Source organism: Cnephaeus nilssonii (assembly GCF_951640355.1).
Source record: "Cnephaeus nilssonii genome assembly, chromosome: 2".
Lineage (NCBI taxonomy): Eukaryota > Metazoa > Chordata > Mammalia > Chiroptera > Vespertilionidae > Cnephaeus > Cnephaeus nilssonii.
Window position 1 is genome coordinate 32500732 of NC_137073.1, and position 15626 is coordinate 32516357.

Sequence of the window (15626 nt, forward strand, 5' to 3'; positions counted from 1 at the left end):
TCTGCCTGGAAGGCCCCTGGCCTCCATCCCTGCAAGCCCCCCCCCCCCCCCCCTCCTCGGCGAGCTTCCATTCATCCTTCAGAACCCAGCCTGGATGTCCCTCCTCCAAAAACAAAACAAAACAAAACAAAAAAACCCTTTAAACCCCTCGGCCCCATCCGTGTCCCCAGCACCCATCTCTGTTTTGCTTCTCTGCACTGTAATTACTGGTTTCTCCAAATCTCTCCCCTCCCAGACGCGGGCCTCCTCCAGCGCTGCAGCAGCGGTGGCTACTCGCTTTGACCCCCGAGCGCCCAGTTCGAGCGCACAGTGACAGAGCTTGCACCTAGGCTCAGGTTGGCTCGAGCGCCCCCATTTGTGCCCTCCGCCTACCCGGCGGTCCCGGGGGATATCGCACTCGCGCATTTCCCATACCCCGGCCGACCCCTCGCGCGGCCGCCCAGCCCCTGACATCAGCGGCGGGCAGCGCCGGGCAGAGCGCGACTACAAGTCCCGGCACGCCCCGCCGCGGCCGCGCATGCCCAGCGGGCCGGCGTTTGAGTGGCAAGTTGTTTGTTACAGCGAACACCAGCTGCTCTCCGCGCCGGGCGCCGTGCGCCGCCGCTCCGCCAGCGCTGCCGCCCTCGCCCGCCGCCCGCCGCCCGCCGCCCGCGGCCCCTCGCGGCTTGGCGGGCCTCTCCTTTGTCCGCTCGGGTCCGCCCGCCGCCGAGCTCCTGGTCCCCGGGCCGGCTGCCTGCGGCGCTCGGTGCCGGCTGGGTGCGCAGGGGGCGGGGGCCGCGGCTCGCCCCCCGCGGATGAGCCGCCGCGGAGCGCGGGCGGACGATGGAACTCCATATCCTGGAGCACCGGCTGCAAGTTGCCAGCGTCGCCAAGGAGAGTATCCCGCTCTTCACCTACGGCCTGATCAAACTTGCCTTCCTGTCCTCCAAGACCAGGTGAGCGTGCGGGGACGCGGCGCCGGCCGGGGAGAGACAAAGAGGCGCACCCGGGCGGCTGTCCTCGCCGCCGCCGCTCGGAAAACAACTTCGAGCCCGGGGAGCACCCCCGCCCCGCCGCTAGCCTTGCTTTTGACAAAGCCACCCAATCTGCCCTCAAACGGGGTCCTTCCACCCCGACCTCCTCCCCCCCATATGCACCCCCACCGCTGTCTCCCCCCATCTCAGCCCTCTCCCTCCCAACCCCTCCCCGAGATCCGGAGGGCCGGTGAGGCTGCAGTGACGAATCCCTGAATGAATGAGCGAACGAATGAATGAATGAAAAACAGGTGTGGGGACGCGGCAGTGGAAAAAACAAACTACCACCCCCCATCCCCCAATCCCTCGGTTGGGCCGGCCCCCGTCGCCAGGGCGGCGGGGAGGGATTCTGCTGAGCGCGGCTACCCAGCGCAGAAAATCATAAAATCATTAGTGGGTGTTTTATCTCAAGGTGCTGCAAGGGCTGCTGACGGCGCGGGGGGCTGGGAGAGGGCAGGAGAGGGGCTGCGGGTGACGGTCGCGGTGGCTCTTAATCCTTGGGGTCCGGGAGGTGGGAGGGGGAGTTTTGCCGAACCGTGGAAGGGGGAGGAGCAGGCATGTTTATGGCTCTGCCTTGAGGCTGGGCTTGGATGCTGCAGGGGGAAAAATAGTTGAAGGCCTTGGGAGGTTGAAAAAAAAAAAAACAAGTTGGATTTTCCCAGTGCCAGGTCAGGTCTGACTTGGTGAGCCCCGGTGGGTGCTTGGATGAGGGTGTTTTTTTTGTGGTTGTTTTTTTTAAGGAGCCGGAGCCCCAGTGGAGTGTGAGCCTCTGTAACTTAAATCTCTTGTTTGCCAACCATTGTGACTATTCAAAGGGATGAAGTTGTTGCTGGTTGGGTTTTTCAGAGGCTGAGGCGGAGGCTGGTCTCCCTCCCTGCAAAATGAATGAATCAATTACAGGTCAAGGTTAACGTTACAATGACAGACCCCTAAGCTGCCCCCTTGGGCACGGAGCTCCGTGGAGCTCTGGGGGTTGCAGGGAAATAATTCAATCCGAGCCTCTTATCTCCCTGGTAAAGTTCTTGCCTGGAAATCTCACTTTAACGTGTGTGTGTCTGAGCCGGGAGCTCAGTCCCGCCATTGTTTGCGAGATGGAAGGAGGTCTGTCTGCCAGTGGCATCTTGTTTACTTTCTTCTCCGGCTGCTCGATGGGGTATGGAGGGTTGAAATCTTTTTCTTTGCTGGGCCCTGGTTCCTTTGATTGCAAAGGTAATTATTAAACAGGTCATTTGAAAACAAAAGTCCACAGCTCAGATTCTGAATCTCCCCTTCCACCCCCACCCTCACAGCCCCCTCTGGCTGCTGACACCCACCATCCTGCATCTACCTGCCCTCTGCCCCCCCCACCCCCACCCCCTACCCTGCCTTGAGTTCCAAGGCTGGAGTAAGAGAAAGCCTCCTTGTTTTTCCAACCCTTGGCCCTCAGCCCCAGGCAGCCCCCTGGCTGATTTCTCGGCTCCCATTCAAACTGGGCTGATGACTCAGGCTGCGGTTGTGCAGGGCCTGGGTGCCAGGAGGAGGGGGCATTGGAGGGCTTATTAGAAAGGCCAAAAAAGAGCCACTGCCCCTTTCCCTTTGTAGAGGGACTGGCCCTTTTCCAGCCCCACCCCAGGGTCCACTTTGGAGGACTCAGAGATAGGCAAGCCCTGGGGGTGAGCCCCTGCCAACCTAACCATGGAAAACCTACCCCTCAGCAGGTCCCACTTCTCCCTCTCTGCAGGAGGCAGCCGGTCCAAGGCCCAGGTGACCAGTCCAGTCTCAACATGACTCAGAGGTCAAAGGTCATCTCCATGTCTTCAGGGTCTGACTCCAAAAGGTGTCGAGTTCATTTGTCAAATGGCTGAAAGCTGCCTCCTGGTGCTCCTGGCCAGGACACTGGCTTCAGGTTGTTGTTAGCACCTTCATTGCCTGCATGGAGGAGACAAGGTCCCATTCCTTCTCTGGTTCTCACTTTGGTCGTCTGTAATGATGATAGCACCACTTGGCCCGATAGTTTTCAGAGAGCTTCCGTGTGTGTGGTATGGAGTGATTGTGGAGGTTGGCTTTTTAGCAAGTATAAGGTGTAGTGGAGTGCGGATATATTGTTTAAGCTATTCTCAATAATTGGTCATCCAGGTAGAATTTTCAGTCCTCTTTGATTTTTTTCATCAGTAGCTACTACCAAGTGCTGGCCCATAGCCCTGTCATTTTCCCTGTCCCACCCCCAACCTAAGTTCACCCCAAACTAGTACAGCATCCTCCCGTCCTCCTTTCCAACCCCACCCCCCGCCGCCCCAGGGTCTCTGTGCTGCCTGTTTACAAGTTTTCAATCACTCCCTTATAGGGTCGACTCCTTGCTCTGGCATTTGAGGCCTTTCCAGATCTGGATCCAGAATCCTCTTTAACCAATCCTCACTGGCAAACACTCTGGTGACTCACAGTTTACTCTATCCTTCCCTTCACACCTCTGTGCTTTAGTACTTCCATCTCTGTCTGGAACCCCTTCCCCAGTAAATTCCTACTCAGTCCTCAAGATCTAGTGACATCACTCTGAAACTTCCCTGAAACCCCCTTCCCTCCACCCCCAGCACACTTAGTCACTGCCTCCCACTGGTATCTACCTGAGTGGAGGCTTGGGGAGAAATATGGCGTTGCTAGATACCCACTCTGTGTGGGGATGCAGCTGGATCCAGGAGATGCTGAAGTACCCCACCCCTCCCTCTTTGAATCCTAGAGCCTGGTGGGAGAGAAAAGCAGAAGTGATCACAATACAGCAGGTGGAATCAGGGAAGGGGGGAGGGTATGAGGGTAAGGGGTGTTGAGGGACTGCCCGAGGGAGGCATGAAGGCTTTCCTACAGGAGGTAACACTGGATCTTAGGACTTTAAAATAGGAATTTTTAGCTAGGTAGGAAAGGGGATCCTGGTCCCAGATGCTGAATATACCCTGGTTCAACTCTGTGAATTAGGCTTTACACCTGTTTTGCAAAGTACTCTGAGGCTCAAAGGTTAAGTGACTTGCTCAAGGTCACACAGTAAGTGGTAGAGCCAGGACTTGAATCTGCATCTTTCTGACTGAAGCTCAGAGGTTTGCTATTACAGCATGCAAATGATGCCCATACACAGCAGTTATGCCCAGCCCTTCTGTTTGCAGTGTACTGTTCCCAAGGCTTTAGGAGCACAGAGTGGCACCTGCAGGCTTTCTCTATCCCTTCTGCCCCGCCTTTGTGGGCCTTGTCTTACAGCAGGAATGTTTGTCCCTCATCACCTTCCATCTAGATTTTCTACTTCCTGATAGCCCAGCTCAGATGCTCCCTCTGCTTAACCTTTCATCACTTCTCAACTTTTGTCCATAAGAGCATGTTATTTACTTGTCTTATTCTCCCACCTAGATTATAAACTTTATGCCCAGGAAGTTTTTTTGCATCTTTTTATCCTCCCCAGTACCAGATATAATAGAGCCATCATTGACTTTACCATCTATCACCAACAGGTAAAGACACTGGGTTTGGAGAAGTAAAGTGCCTTGCTCAAGGTCAGACCACTGGAAAGAAACAGAATTGGGATTTGAACCAGGTCCTCTCCCCACTGTGCTTAGCACGCTGCTTTGTAGGCACTTAGGAACTGCCTGTTTGATGGATGTCCCACTCGTGCACAGAGTGACCCAGATTTCAGCCAGAGTCTCTTACCAGTGCCCTGGGGGTTGGGAGAAGCATGGCAGACAGAGTCACACCTAGAGAAACAAGCCCGAGCGCCCCTGCCCCAGCCCTTTGCCCCAACTCAGGACAGCATCTGGGTGTGATCAGAATAGGGGGCAGAGGCCAGCTGAGAGCACTTATTCTAGACACAAAGTTGGATGGCAAGACCCTGAGTGAGCAAAATCAAGGTTGTCTTAAGCTTCTCCTCCATCCTTGTGATCCACTGCAGCCCAACCCACCTTTCTCTCCAGCCTCATCTCTCTTGGCTTCCAGCCATGCAGACCCACACACCCACACACACCCTTCGGTGTCTCATGTCCTTTTCTGTCTGCTTGGAATGTTACTTTTGCCTTACCACCTTTGTCACTTGTTCTTTCTTTTAGATTCAGTTTTAGCCCCACCACCTCCAGGAAGTCCTCCCGGAGTGCACAGCTGAGCTCAGACTCTTCAAGCTCTGGTATAATGGGCTTAATCTCAAGATGAAATGTGACCCACTGTAGAATATCAGCAGGATGCCTTGGGCTGCAAATAACAAAAAGCCATTCCTTAGCTGGCCTTGACAATAAGAAGTTTGAACTTTGCATGATAGGTTATAAGTCAGGCTGCTCTAGGTAACTTAAAGGCTCGATGATGTCATCAAGGACCCAGGTCTTCCTGTCTTTCTATTTGGCTATTCGTGGCTTGACAGTGTGGCTCCCTATGGAACAGCCGGGGCAACCCCAGGCCTATGGGCAGTTGGGAGAAAATCTAGTGGAGGGAAAGGGCTGTTGTCTCGAGGTGTCTCTGAGAAAATCTTTCCAGGAACATGCCCTGCTCCTGCACAGACTTCCTCATCTCACTGATCAGACTGGGTCACATGAGCATTCCTGCACCAATCACATGCACAGGGAGTGAGACCATCATAGACCAGTAAGGATTCACCGCTGCAGTTGGGGCTTTTGGCCACCTGGAGGTGGAGGCTAGTGCCATTCTTCTGGGATTCAGATTTGTTCTCTTCAACACTGTAAGGCAGGGGTGGGGAATGTTCGGCCCGAAGGCCATCATGAAATCATTTGGTCTGGCCCTGCTGAGGCATTAGGGGTGAGTTAATTAAATGTTTGACCAAATATAGCAGGCTAATTAAAAATATATTTTTTTATAGATTTCAGAGAGGGGGAGAGAGAGAGAAACATCAATGATGAGAGAGAATCATTGACTGGCTGCCTCTACTAGAGATCGAGCCTGCAACCCGGGCATATGCCCTGACCGGGAATTAAACTGTTACCTTCTGGTTCATAGGTTGATGCTCAACTACTGAGCCATACCGGCCAGGCTAGCAGGCTAGTTTTTAAGTTGATAATTTTGTGCAGTCCACAAATGATGTTAAAAATATCCAAGGGGCCCTTGGCAAAAAAGAGGTTCCCCATCCCTGCTGTAAGGCAAAGCTGGGAATAACAAGTATTCAGTAAAAGCAGTAATGACAACTCAAGTTGCTGGATTGTCTCCCTTTTACAGATGAGGAAACCGAGGAACTTGAGTGCCCCAGGACACACAGAAGTGGCAGAACTAGGATTCTAACCCAGAAAGTCTGATTGTAGAACCTGTCTTGATGGCCGCTAGGCCAGGGGCCAGGCCTAACAGCACACCGGTTTGGGCACACCTTCCCCAAGGTTCACTCAACAGAGATGTCACCAAGAGGCCATAGCAGCACTACCCCCCAGGAAGGAAGGGGAAGGTCGGGTTCAAGATCATTATCCTGAAATGTATTAAGTGCAGGAAGTTGAAAGTTCCCAAGGCTGGTATGCAGTAAGCACATGCCCACAGACACACCAATCCTGCAGGTCTCCTATGTGTCTGCCTCCAGAGCAATGCAAATATTTAGCACAGAGTCCTCCAGCACAGCGGACCAGCCGGTGGTCCGTGAGGTCCAAAGGGTTGGCGACCTCTGCTCTCGCAGAGGTCTGGGGGCTGGAAAGAGAAAGCTGTGTGCAGAGTGACTATGACTTGTGGCCCACCGTGACCCCAGCGTGGGGTGGGTGCAAACAGGTGTGTTTTGTTCATGCAGACACCCTGCAGCATGCACCTGCTATGTGCAGAGCCCAGTGAGAAACACAAAAGGAGTTTCTGTCCTGTGAGGAAAAAAGCTGTGCTCTCTGCCAAAGCTGGAGGATGAGAGTCCAGAGGCCCGGCTGGGGGAGACCGCTTCGGGAGCATTCATTGATTTCACCATCTATCACATGGCGCCCAACCTGGGGGGTGTCAGGGTTCGCTCCGAATCCCTGACCACAGCTCGCCCTGCTCAAAGCCCTTCTCAGACTATGCCAGGCTCCTGATTTGTTTGCCTTACCTGGCGTTATGAATATTCCTTGACCTGACTTCTTCTGTCCTCTCTGATTTTGTCCTGTATCAATACCACACATGCCCTGTTTTTTTTAGTAACTCTGGTAGTTTTTAAATATCACGAATTCTTTGACACTGTTCCCTTCAAAAGCTGGAGCTCCCCTGCCTTTAAGTGAAGTCTGGATTACTGACTTTCTTCTAACTGGTGGAAGGTGACAGAAGCGAGACTTCCTAGTCTTTGAGGCTTCCTAGTCTTTGAGGCTGCTGCCTGGTGTCTGTCTCTCTCTCTTTCTTGGATCCCTTGCTCTGAAGGAAGCTAGCTGCCATGTTGTGAGGACACTCAAGCAGCCCTGTGGAGAGGCCCAGGGTGGAGAGGAACTGAGACCTCGCACCCACAGCCAGCCTGTGAGGAAGTCTTGACAACAGATCCTCCCCTCAGGCCAGCCTTCCAATGGCAGCAGCCCCAGTCAGCACCTTGACTTGACCTCATAAGAGATCCTCAACTAACTGAACCACACCCAAATTCCTAACTCATGGGAACTATAGGAGAGATAAAATGTATTGTTTCAAGCCACTAAGATCTCGGGTAATTTGCTATGCAATAGATAGCTAGTGGAGACACTTTTGAGAATAACAGGGGGCACTAAAAACAACTGCCCTGGACAGCAGGGCAAACCAGGATGTGGGTCCAGCTGTCTGTTAATCTGTGACTAACCTATCACAGATTCTTCTTGGAGTCAGTGCAAGCATCAGATCCTCCAGGAAGCCACCCTAGAGCTAGGTGAGTGGCTTCCTGGGACCCCCTGTGCCTTGGGACGGAGGTTGGGAGGGCTGGTGCCCCCTGTCTTTATGCCAGGTGCGTGCCCAGGCCTCAGGACCAGTGCTCCATGGCACTGACTTAGCTCCTATAGATCAGAAGAGGCCATTGTGAAGGACTGAATTGGTCTCTTCTGAACCTGCACATGGCTGGCAAGTTTTTTCTCACAACAGACCTCTGTATGAAAAACCAGCCCCGAGGAAGCCAGCCTAGTCCCACCAGAGCTGGAACAGTCGGTTCTGGTTGTCCCAGGCCCTGTGCTGTACCTTGACACGGGCAGGCAGCTTCTCCAGAAGCTGACAATTTACCCAAACCTTTAGCCACTTAGTTTGGTGTGCATGCGTTAAATTAAAACTTCTAAAGGGTCCTGGCCGGCACCAAAGGGTGGCAGGTTCAATTCCTGGTCAAGGGCAGGTACTTGGGTTGCAGGTTCGATCCCTGGCCCTGGTCCAGGTGTGTGTGCACGAGGCAATCAATTGATGTGTCTTTCTTCTCTCTCTCTCTCTCTCTCTCTCTCTCTCTCTCTCTCTCCCCCCCCCCCTCCCCTTTTACTCTCTCTAAAAATATCCATGGGGAAAAAATAAAATAAATTAAAATTATAAAAAAAGAAAACTTCTAAAGGGAAACTCACTTCTAGATGCCTTACATTTGTCCGTGCCTTAAACATAATATATTGGACATACTTTGACCTCGGAGATATGTGCTTAAAAGCTTGGGTGTTACCTGTCCATGCATGTTCTTAGCAGCATTCACAGCAAGCCAAAGGTGGAAACAACTGAAGTATCCATCGACAGATGAATGGATAAGCAAAATGTGGTCTACACCTTCAGTGGACTACTAATCAGCCTTACAGAGGAAGGAAATCCTGACACTAGATGCTACAATATGGATGATCTTTGAGAACATCATGCTAAGTGAAGTTAGCCAGTCATAAAAGAACAAATACTGTATGATTCCACTTACACGAGGTCCCTAGAGTAAAATCATAGAGACAGAAGGTTGAATGGGGGGTGCCAGGAGCCTGTGAGATTGGGGAATGGGGACTGGTTTAATGGGTATAGAGTTTCTGTTTTGCAAAATGAAGGAGTTCTGGACATTGGTTGTATGACAGTGTGACTGTATGTACTACTGAACCATGCACTTAGAGGTGGTTAAGGCAAATTTTATATGATGTTATGTTTTACAAAAATTAAAAAGAAAAGTAAGTAGGAGCCTAGCAAGTGTTGGGAACCACAGGGCAGTGTGGAGAGCGGAAGCCAATGAGCTAGAACAGATTAAGGCCGAGGGAAAGACACACCCAGCAAGGCAGCTAAGCATGTTATGTATTAACTCATTTAATCCTCACAACTACCCTTTTTTTAAAATATATATTTTATTGATTTTTTACAGAGAGGAAGGGAGAGGCATAGAGAGTTAGAAACATCAATGAGAGAGAAACATTGATTAGCCGCCTCCTGCACACCCCCTACTGGGGATGTGCCCACAAGCAAGGTACATGCCCTTGACCAGACTCGAACCTGGGACCCTTCACTCCACAGGTGGATGCTCTATCCACGGAGCCAAACCAGTCAGGGCATCACAACTACCCTTATCACACAGATGTAGTTACCAGCCCCATTTTACAGATGAGGAAACTGAGGCATTAAATAGTTCATTGCTTCTCCAAGGTCACAAAAACACTAAGTGAAGAATAGGGGTGTTGGAACAACAGCTTTATCCTATATAATAAAAGAGTAATATGCAAATTGACCGTCACTCCAACACACAAGATGGCCGCCCCCATGTGGACACAAGATGGCCACCACAAGATGGCTGGCAGGGGAGGACGGTTGTGGGCAATGAGGCCAGCAGCGGGGCAGGGGGGCAGTTGAGAGGGACCAGGCCTGCAAGGGAGGGCAGTTGGGGGTGATCAGGCCTACAGAGGAGGGAAGTTGGGGTCGACCAGGCCTGCAGTGGAGGGCAGTTTGAGGGGAACCAGGCCTGCAGGGGAGGGCAGTTGGGGGGAACCAGGCCTGCAGGGGAGGGCAGTTGGGTGGGACCAGGCTTGCAGGGGAGGGCAGTTGGGAGGGACAAGGCCTGCAGGGGAGGGCAGTTGGGGGCGACCAGGCCTGCAGGGGAGGGCAGTTAGGGGCAACCTGGCTGGCAAGGGAGGGCAGTTAAGGGTGACGGAGCCAGCAGGAGAGGGCAGTTGGGGGCGACCAGGCCTGCAAGGGAGGACAGTTAGGGGCGACCAGGCCTGCAGGTGAGGGCAGTTAGGGGCAATTGGGCCGGCAGGGGAGCAGTTAGGCAGGGGAGCAGTTAGGCGTCGATCAGTCTGGCAGGGGAGTGGTTAGGGGGTGATCAGGCTGGCAGGCAGAAGCAGTTAGGAGCAATCAGGCAGGCAGGCAAGCAGTTGGGAGCCAGCAGTCCTGGATTGTGAGAGGGATGTCCGACTGCCCTAAACGACATTTCTCAAGGGGTCCCAGATTGGAGAGGGTGCAGGCTGGGCTAAGGGACACCCGCCCCCATGCACGAGTTACGTGCACTGGGCCTCTAGTTGAGATATAATTCACCATATAATTCGCCCTCTTAAAAGTTTACAATTCGGCTCTAACTGGTTTGGCTCAGTGGATAGAGCGTTGGCCTGCGGACTGAAAGGTCCCAGGTTTGATTCCAGTCAAGGGCATGTACCTTGGCTGTGGGCACATCCCCAGTAGGAGGTGTGCAGGAGGCAGCTGATCGATGTTTCTCTCTCATCAATGTTTCTGAATCTCTGTCCCTCTCCCTTCCTCTCTGTAAAAAAATCAATAAAATATATATTTTTTAAAAGTTTATAATTCAATCGCTTCTAGTATATTCACAGAGTTGTGCAACCATCACATTGTCTAATTCCAAAACATTTCATCACCCCAAAATAAAGTCTCCCCATTAAGCAGTCATTCCCGTTTTTCAGCTCACCCCTGGCCCCTGGCAACACTAATCTGCTTTCTGTCTTTATGGATTTGCCTCTTCTGAATATCTTGTATAAATGGAATCCTACAATATGTGGTTCTTTTGACTGGCTTTTTTCACTTAGAATGTTTTCAGAGTTCATCCATGTTGTAGCATGTATCAGTACTTCATTTTTATGGCTGAATAATGTTTCATTGTATGGTTATACTACCTATGGTTTATTCATCCATGGATGGACATTTGGATTGTTTCCACGTTTTAGCTGTTACGAGTAACTAGAGGCCCAGTGCACGAATTCATGCACGGGAGATGGGCTGGGAGGAGGGACCACGGGAGGTTGGCCACTGGTCCCGGAGAGGAAGCCGGCCCTTGGCCCCCCCTGGGATAGGGGCCATGTCCACCCGTTTCCCGTCCCAGCCTGAGCCTGAAAGTCCCGCCGGGGTTGGAAGAGGAGGCAATGGTCACTGGGCCGGGCGCGGAAGGAATGGATGCCGACACCGCCGTTCGCACCCCACCACCACGCGGTTCCCTGCCTCCCGCCTCCTCCTTCCCTCGCCACCATGCCACCACCATGACGGGCAGGTGGCCCCTGGGGAAGGGAGAGGACAGGAGTGAGACAAACCCTTGTGTCGAGGGCTGACTTTCAATAGATCACAGCAAGGGAGCTGCTCTGCTACATAGGAAACCCCGACCCAGAAGCAGGTCTCTATGAATGGTTTAGCACCAGGGGCCGGTGGGGGCCAGCCGGCCGGGGGGAGGGGCTGCGGGAGATTGGCTGTGGGAGTGCACTGACCACCAGGGGGCAGCTCCTTCATTGAATGTCTGCCCCCCTGGTGGTCAGTGCATGTCATAGCAACTGGTCGACTGGTCTTTCTGGTCTTTCCAGTCAACAGGTCATGCTAGTTGCTTAGGCTTTTATATATATGTAGATGCTGCTGTGAACAGCTGTGCACAAGTGTTTGTGTGAACATACGTTTTATTTCTCTTGGTCATATACCTAGGAGTGGAATTGCTGGTCATATGGTAGCTCTGTTTCTAACATTTTGGGGAACCACCAGGTTGTTTTACACAGCAGTTGTACCATTTAACATACCTGAGGACTAGGGATTTGAACCCAGGGCCTCTGGCTGAAAAGTCCATGCTCTTCAAGCATCACTAGGTTTGGTTGGATAGGAGCCTAGAGGCCCTTACCAGCTGGGTGACCACCGTCTGGGCTACTGAACATCTGGGAGACTTGATTTCTTCCTGGCACACAGGGTTATGCGGGAAATAGCCTGAGTAAAGCACCTGGCCCACAGCAGGCTTCTCCCGTCGTCCTAGTTCCGTGGTCGGCAAACTGCGGCTCGCAAGCCACATGCGGCTCTTTGGCCCCTTGAGTGTGGCTCTTCCACAAAATACCACGGCCTGGGCGAGTCTATTTGAAGAAGTGGCGTTAGAAGAAGTTTAGGTTTAAAAAATTTGGCTCTCAAAAGAGATTTCAATCGTCGTACTGTTGATATTTGGCTCTGTTGACTAATGAGTTTGCCGACCACTTCCTAGTACAAAGTGTCAAGTATGCATGCGTTCCAGTGGCCCTTGGAGACTGCTCTGGAGTGAGTGCCTACCTCCTACCTCACACATCTTGGATAGGTGGTTGCTAGAATGGTGGACTCTGGGAGGGTTTGTCACCATTGGGGTGGTCACACCTGGAGGCCCCGGTATCAGCAGGGGAGGGCAGGGTCCCTCGCTGACCCAGCCTCAGCCGTGACCACTTGATCTGAGCTGAGGCTGCCAGGAGATGAGCAGCCTTGGCAGGGAGGGGAGGGAGGGGAGGGAGGGGGTTAGGTCAGGCCTCCTCCTCCTGCACTGGCCCCTCACCCTAGCAGTAGGCTTATTTTCCGGCTAGGGTTATTTCCCCCTCAAAGTCCGCCTTTCCACGGACACCAGGCTGGGCCTCCTGGATGCTCACCTGGATGGATGTTCCTCTGCCCCTCAGGGCCTCTGCACCAGCCCTGCCTTCCCTTTGATCCCCTCCCCACCCCACGGTTTACTCCCTTTCTTGAGCAGGAAAGTGGAAATTTGTTCTCAAAGTTCAATCTTTTTTCTTCAGAGCTCAAAAGTCACCGATGCACCGACTGATGTGACGGATTTAGAACAAACAAAGCTTCACCTCAGAAATCTTTATTGAGGTTATGTGCCCCGCCACACGGGGGCTTCCCGCCATGTTACCTTCACCAGAGCTGGGTAGGAAGGAGGGGTTGCCACCCCACCAGACGGAAGGGACAGCTGCTCAGTAACTTGCCCCAAGTAACGCAGCAGACACCAGCGGATTGGGGTTGAGGCCCCTTTTCACTCTCCGCCTGAGGCCCACTCTGCTCATTCCCCCTGTTAACTCTAGACACAAGACCTTGGGCTGAGGGCCATTTTCCCGGGGACGTGCACATAACAGTCGAGAAAACGTACGGTTGCCCTTGACTGGTTTGGCTCAGTGGATAGAGCGTTGGCCTGCGGACTGAAGGGTCCCAGGTTCGATTCCGGTCAAGGGCATGTACCTTGGTTGCGGGCTCATCCCCAGTGCAGGAGGCAGCCGATCGATGTTTCTCTCTCATCGATGTTTCTAATTTTCTATCCCTCTCCCTTCCTCTCTGTAAAAAAATCAATAAAATATATTAAAAAAGGAAAACGTGCGTTTTGTCCAAAGTCTGCCACTTACCAGCTATGTGACTATAGGCAAGCTGTTGGGAGCCTCAAAGAAGGCGTAGTTTCCCCCTCTTCAAAATGGACATCATAATTGACCTCGTTGGGTTGTGACTTAGCTGGGAAATGTTATGTCGGGGACTTCAGTGTGTGACACACAGTGAACTGGCTTATGTCTGAATTCAGCAGGTGTTCATCGATGGCAGGTGTTAGCAAGGGGGCGGTGGTGGCCTCTGCCCCGTGGCGCTGACAGCCTGTCCTGCTTCAGAATCATCGGAAAGGTCGCTCTGATAGTTGCAGGATGGAATGACTAGGCGAGTTTTTCAGATTTGGGGGGGACTGTAGGGACTGATGGAGATGGGCCCGAGGTCTTGGGGGGCGGGGAGCGGGGGCTGCAGACGGCCCTCTGTAAGAGCAACTGGTCAGAACCTAGAGTTCTGTCCTCCAGGTGGTCTTTTAATGGTGGGAGCTGTCTGCTCCCAGCAAGGCCTTGGGGGCCATCCCCTGCACCTCACATCGGAAAGCTCTGCCTGACGGATGCTTGGACACCCCAGACTTGGCATGTCCCAAATGGTGCTCCCACCTGGACCTGCTCCTACCTTCCTCTGTGTCCCCATATCCACCTGTCTCCCCCACATCTGGCCTATCTCCGGGCCCTTTCTCTAATCCCTCCTCGGCACCGAATGCTTCCCCCTGACCCCCTTCATTCAAGCCCCTCACCTGGCCCTGGGCCCTCGGGGGGAGGGTCTCTGCCCTCCAGGCCCTCTTTCTCATCGGGAGGCAGCTTCAGGGAGGCAGCTTCATCCGTGTGTGAACTGCTCTGGGATGAAGTCCAGGCCCTGAGTGTAGCCCCTGGGGCCCTGTAGACTCTGCCTCCCTAAGTCCCTCCCTGCCTTCTCTTCTTTCCTACTTCATTCTTGCTACCCCTCCCCCTGCACTGCCCCTTACCTTCTTCTCTGACCGGGACACCCTCTAATTTGCCCCGAATATTCCAGCCGTCCGAGTCTGGAGGCTGTGCAGACTGTACGGCCTGGGCTGGTCACTTCCCGTCTCTGAGCCCTGCATCCTGTCTGTATGGCAGGTCAGTGATGGTGCGAGGCAGTCTGTTTGTGCATTCTGGAAGGTTCGACCCAACGAGAATGGGCGTTTCTGAAGGCCAAGCCTGACAAGGTGGGGGCTGCGGCTGCCGTCGCCATGGGCTTGAGCATCAGGAATGGCCCTCCTGTTGTGCTCGGGGCACTGGGACAGTGTCCATGCTGTGCTTTCCGTGGGGCAGTTTAAACGTGGCACCAGGGGCCTCAGGACAGGGACCGAGTGGTCCCCCGGCTGTGTGGGGTGATGCAGAGTGAGCCACAGACGGCGGGAGGAGCCCCACCCCGTTCTTTTCAGGGTTGGAATTGGGAGCAGCAGTGGGAACCTAGAACACTGAAGGTGGGTGAGGCTTAGCAGGGCCCTTGGAGTCTGTCCCCCTTACCTGCATTAGGGGTGGAGATCGGGGCAGGGCTCCCAGGGCTAGGAGGTTCCCCCCCTTCCCCCTTATCTTTCCCTCATCCCACCCTTACAACCTGGGCCCTGTCTCTGGTTCACTTCTCCCCTTCCCTGGAGGGATCCCCCTTCTTCCCCATTTGGCCCCTGGGCCTCCAGGGGAACTGTCTCAGCTCCTCAGGACTTGGCCCCAGGCAGGTGCACTGGCGTGGGCAGACCCCATATGAACGCCCTAGGAGAACTCATGCACCCACCCAGGCTGGACCCCCTGAACTGAGCAGTCTTTCTGGGATGGGTCAGCCACCCAGTGTCACAGTTGGAAATGAGAGGGCTGGAGAGGCATTGGGAAGGTCACCTGAAATGACAGGGTGTTCCAGTGGCTCCTCAAGCCAGGCTCTGCAGGCCCCGTGGGTAGGTAGCCCAGATGGGAGTGCTGGCTTGAGGACGCTGGAACCACTTTTTTTTATCTGCTCTTCTCTGAATGTTCTTCAGAGTAGTTCTGTTCCGAGAGTCCCCCCTCAGCTTCCCTCCAGCCATTCCCCTCCCACAGTGCTTCCATCTAAATTATCCCGGTTGAACTACCTTTATTTAGTTGTCAGTTTCCACTGAAAAACAGCGACGGCGGTAACACCTGCAGCATAGGGCTATCCAAGGATTAAGTGAGATCATGTAGACAAAGTGGTAAAGTGCTTAGGTCTGTGTGTGGTCTG

General features: G+C 53.4%; 1 protein-coding gene across 1 annotated transcript in view; it reads left to right on the top strand.

Annotated features, from left to right (window-relative positions):
* The first annotated feature begins 556 nt into the window (after positions 1-556).
* Positions 557-15626, top strand: part of CASTOR2 (cytosolic arginine sensor for mTORC1 subunit 2) — a 57611-nt gene continuing 42541 nt past the window's right edge. The window contains exon 1 of the mRNA XM_079793475.1: positions 557-935. Coding sequence (XP_079649601.1) covers positions 823-935 — 113 coding nt within the window. The 5' untranslated portion in view covers positions 557-822. The remainder of the gene's footprint in view (positions 936-15626) is intronic.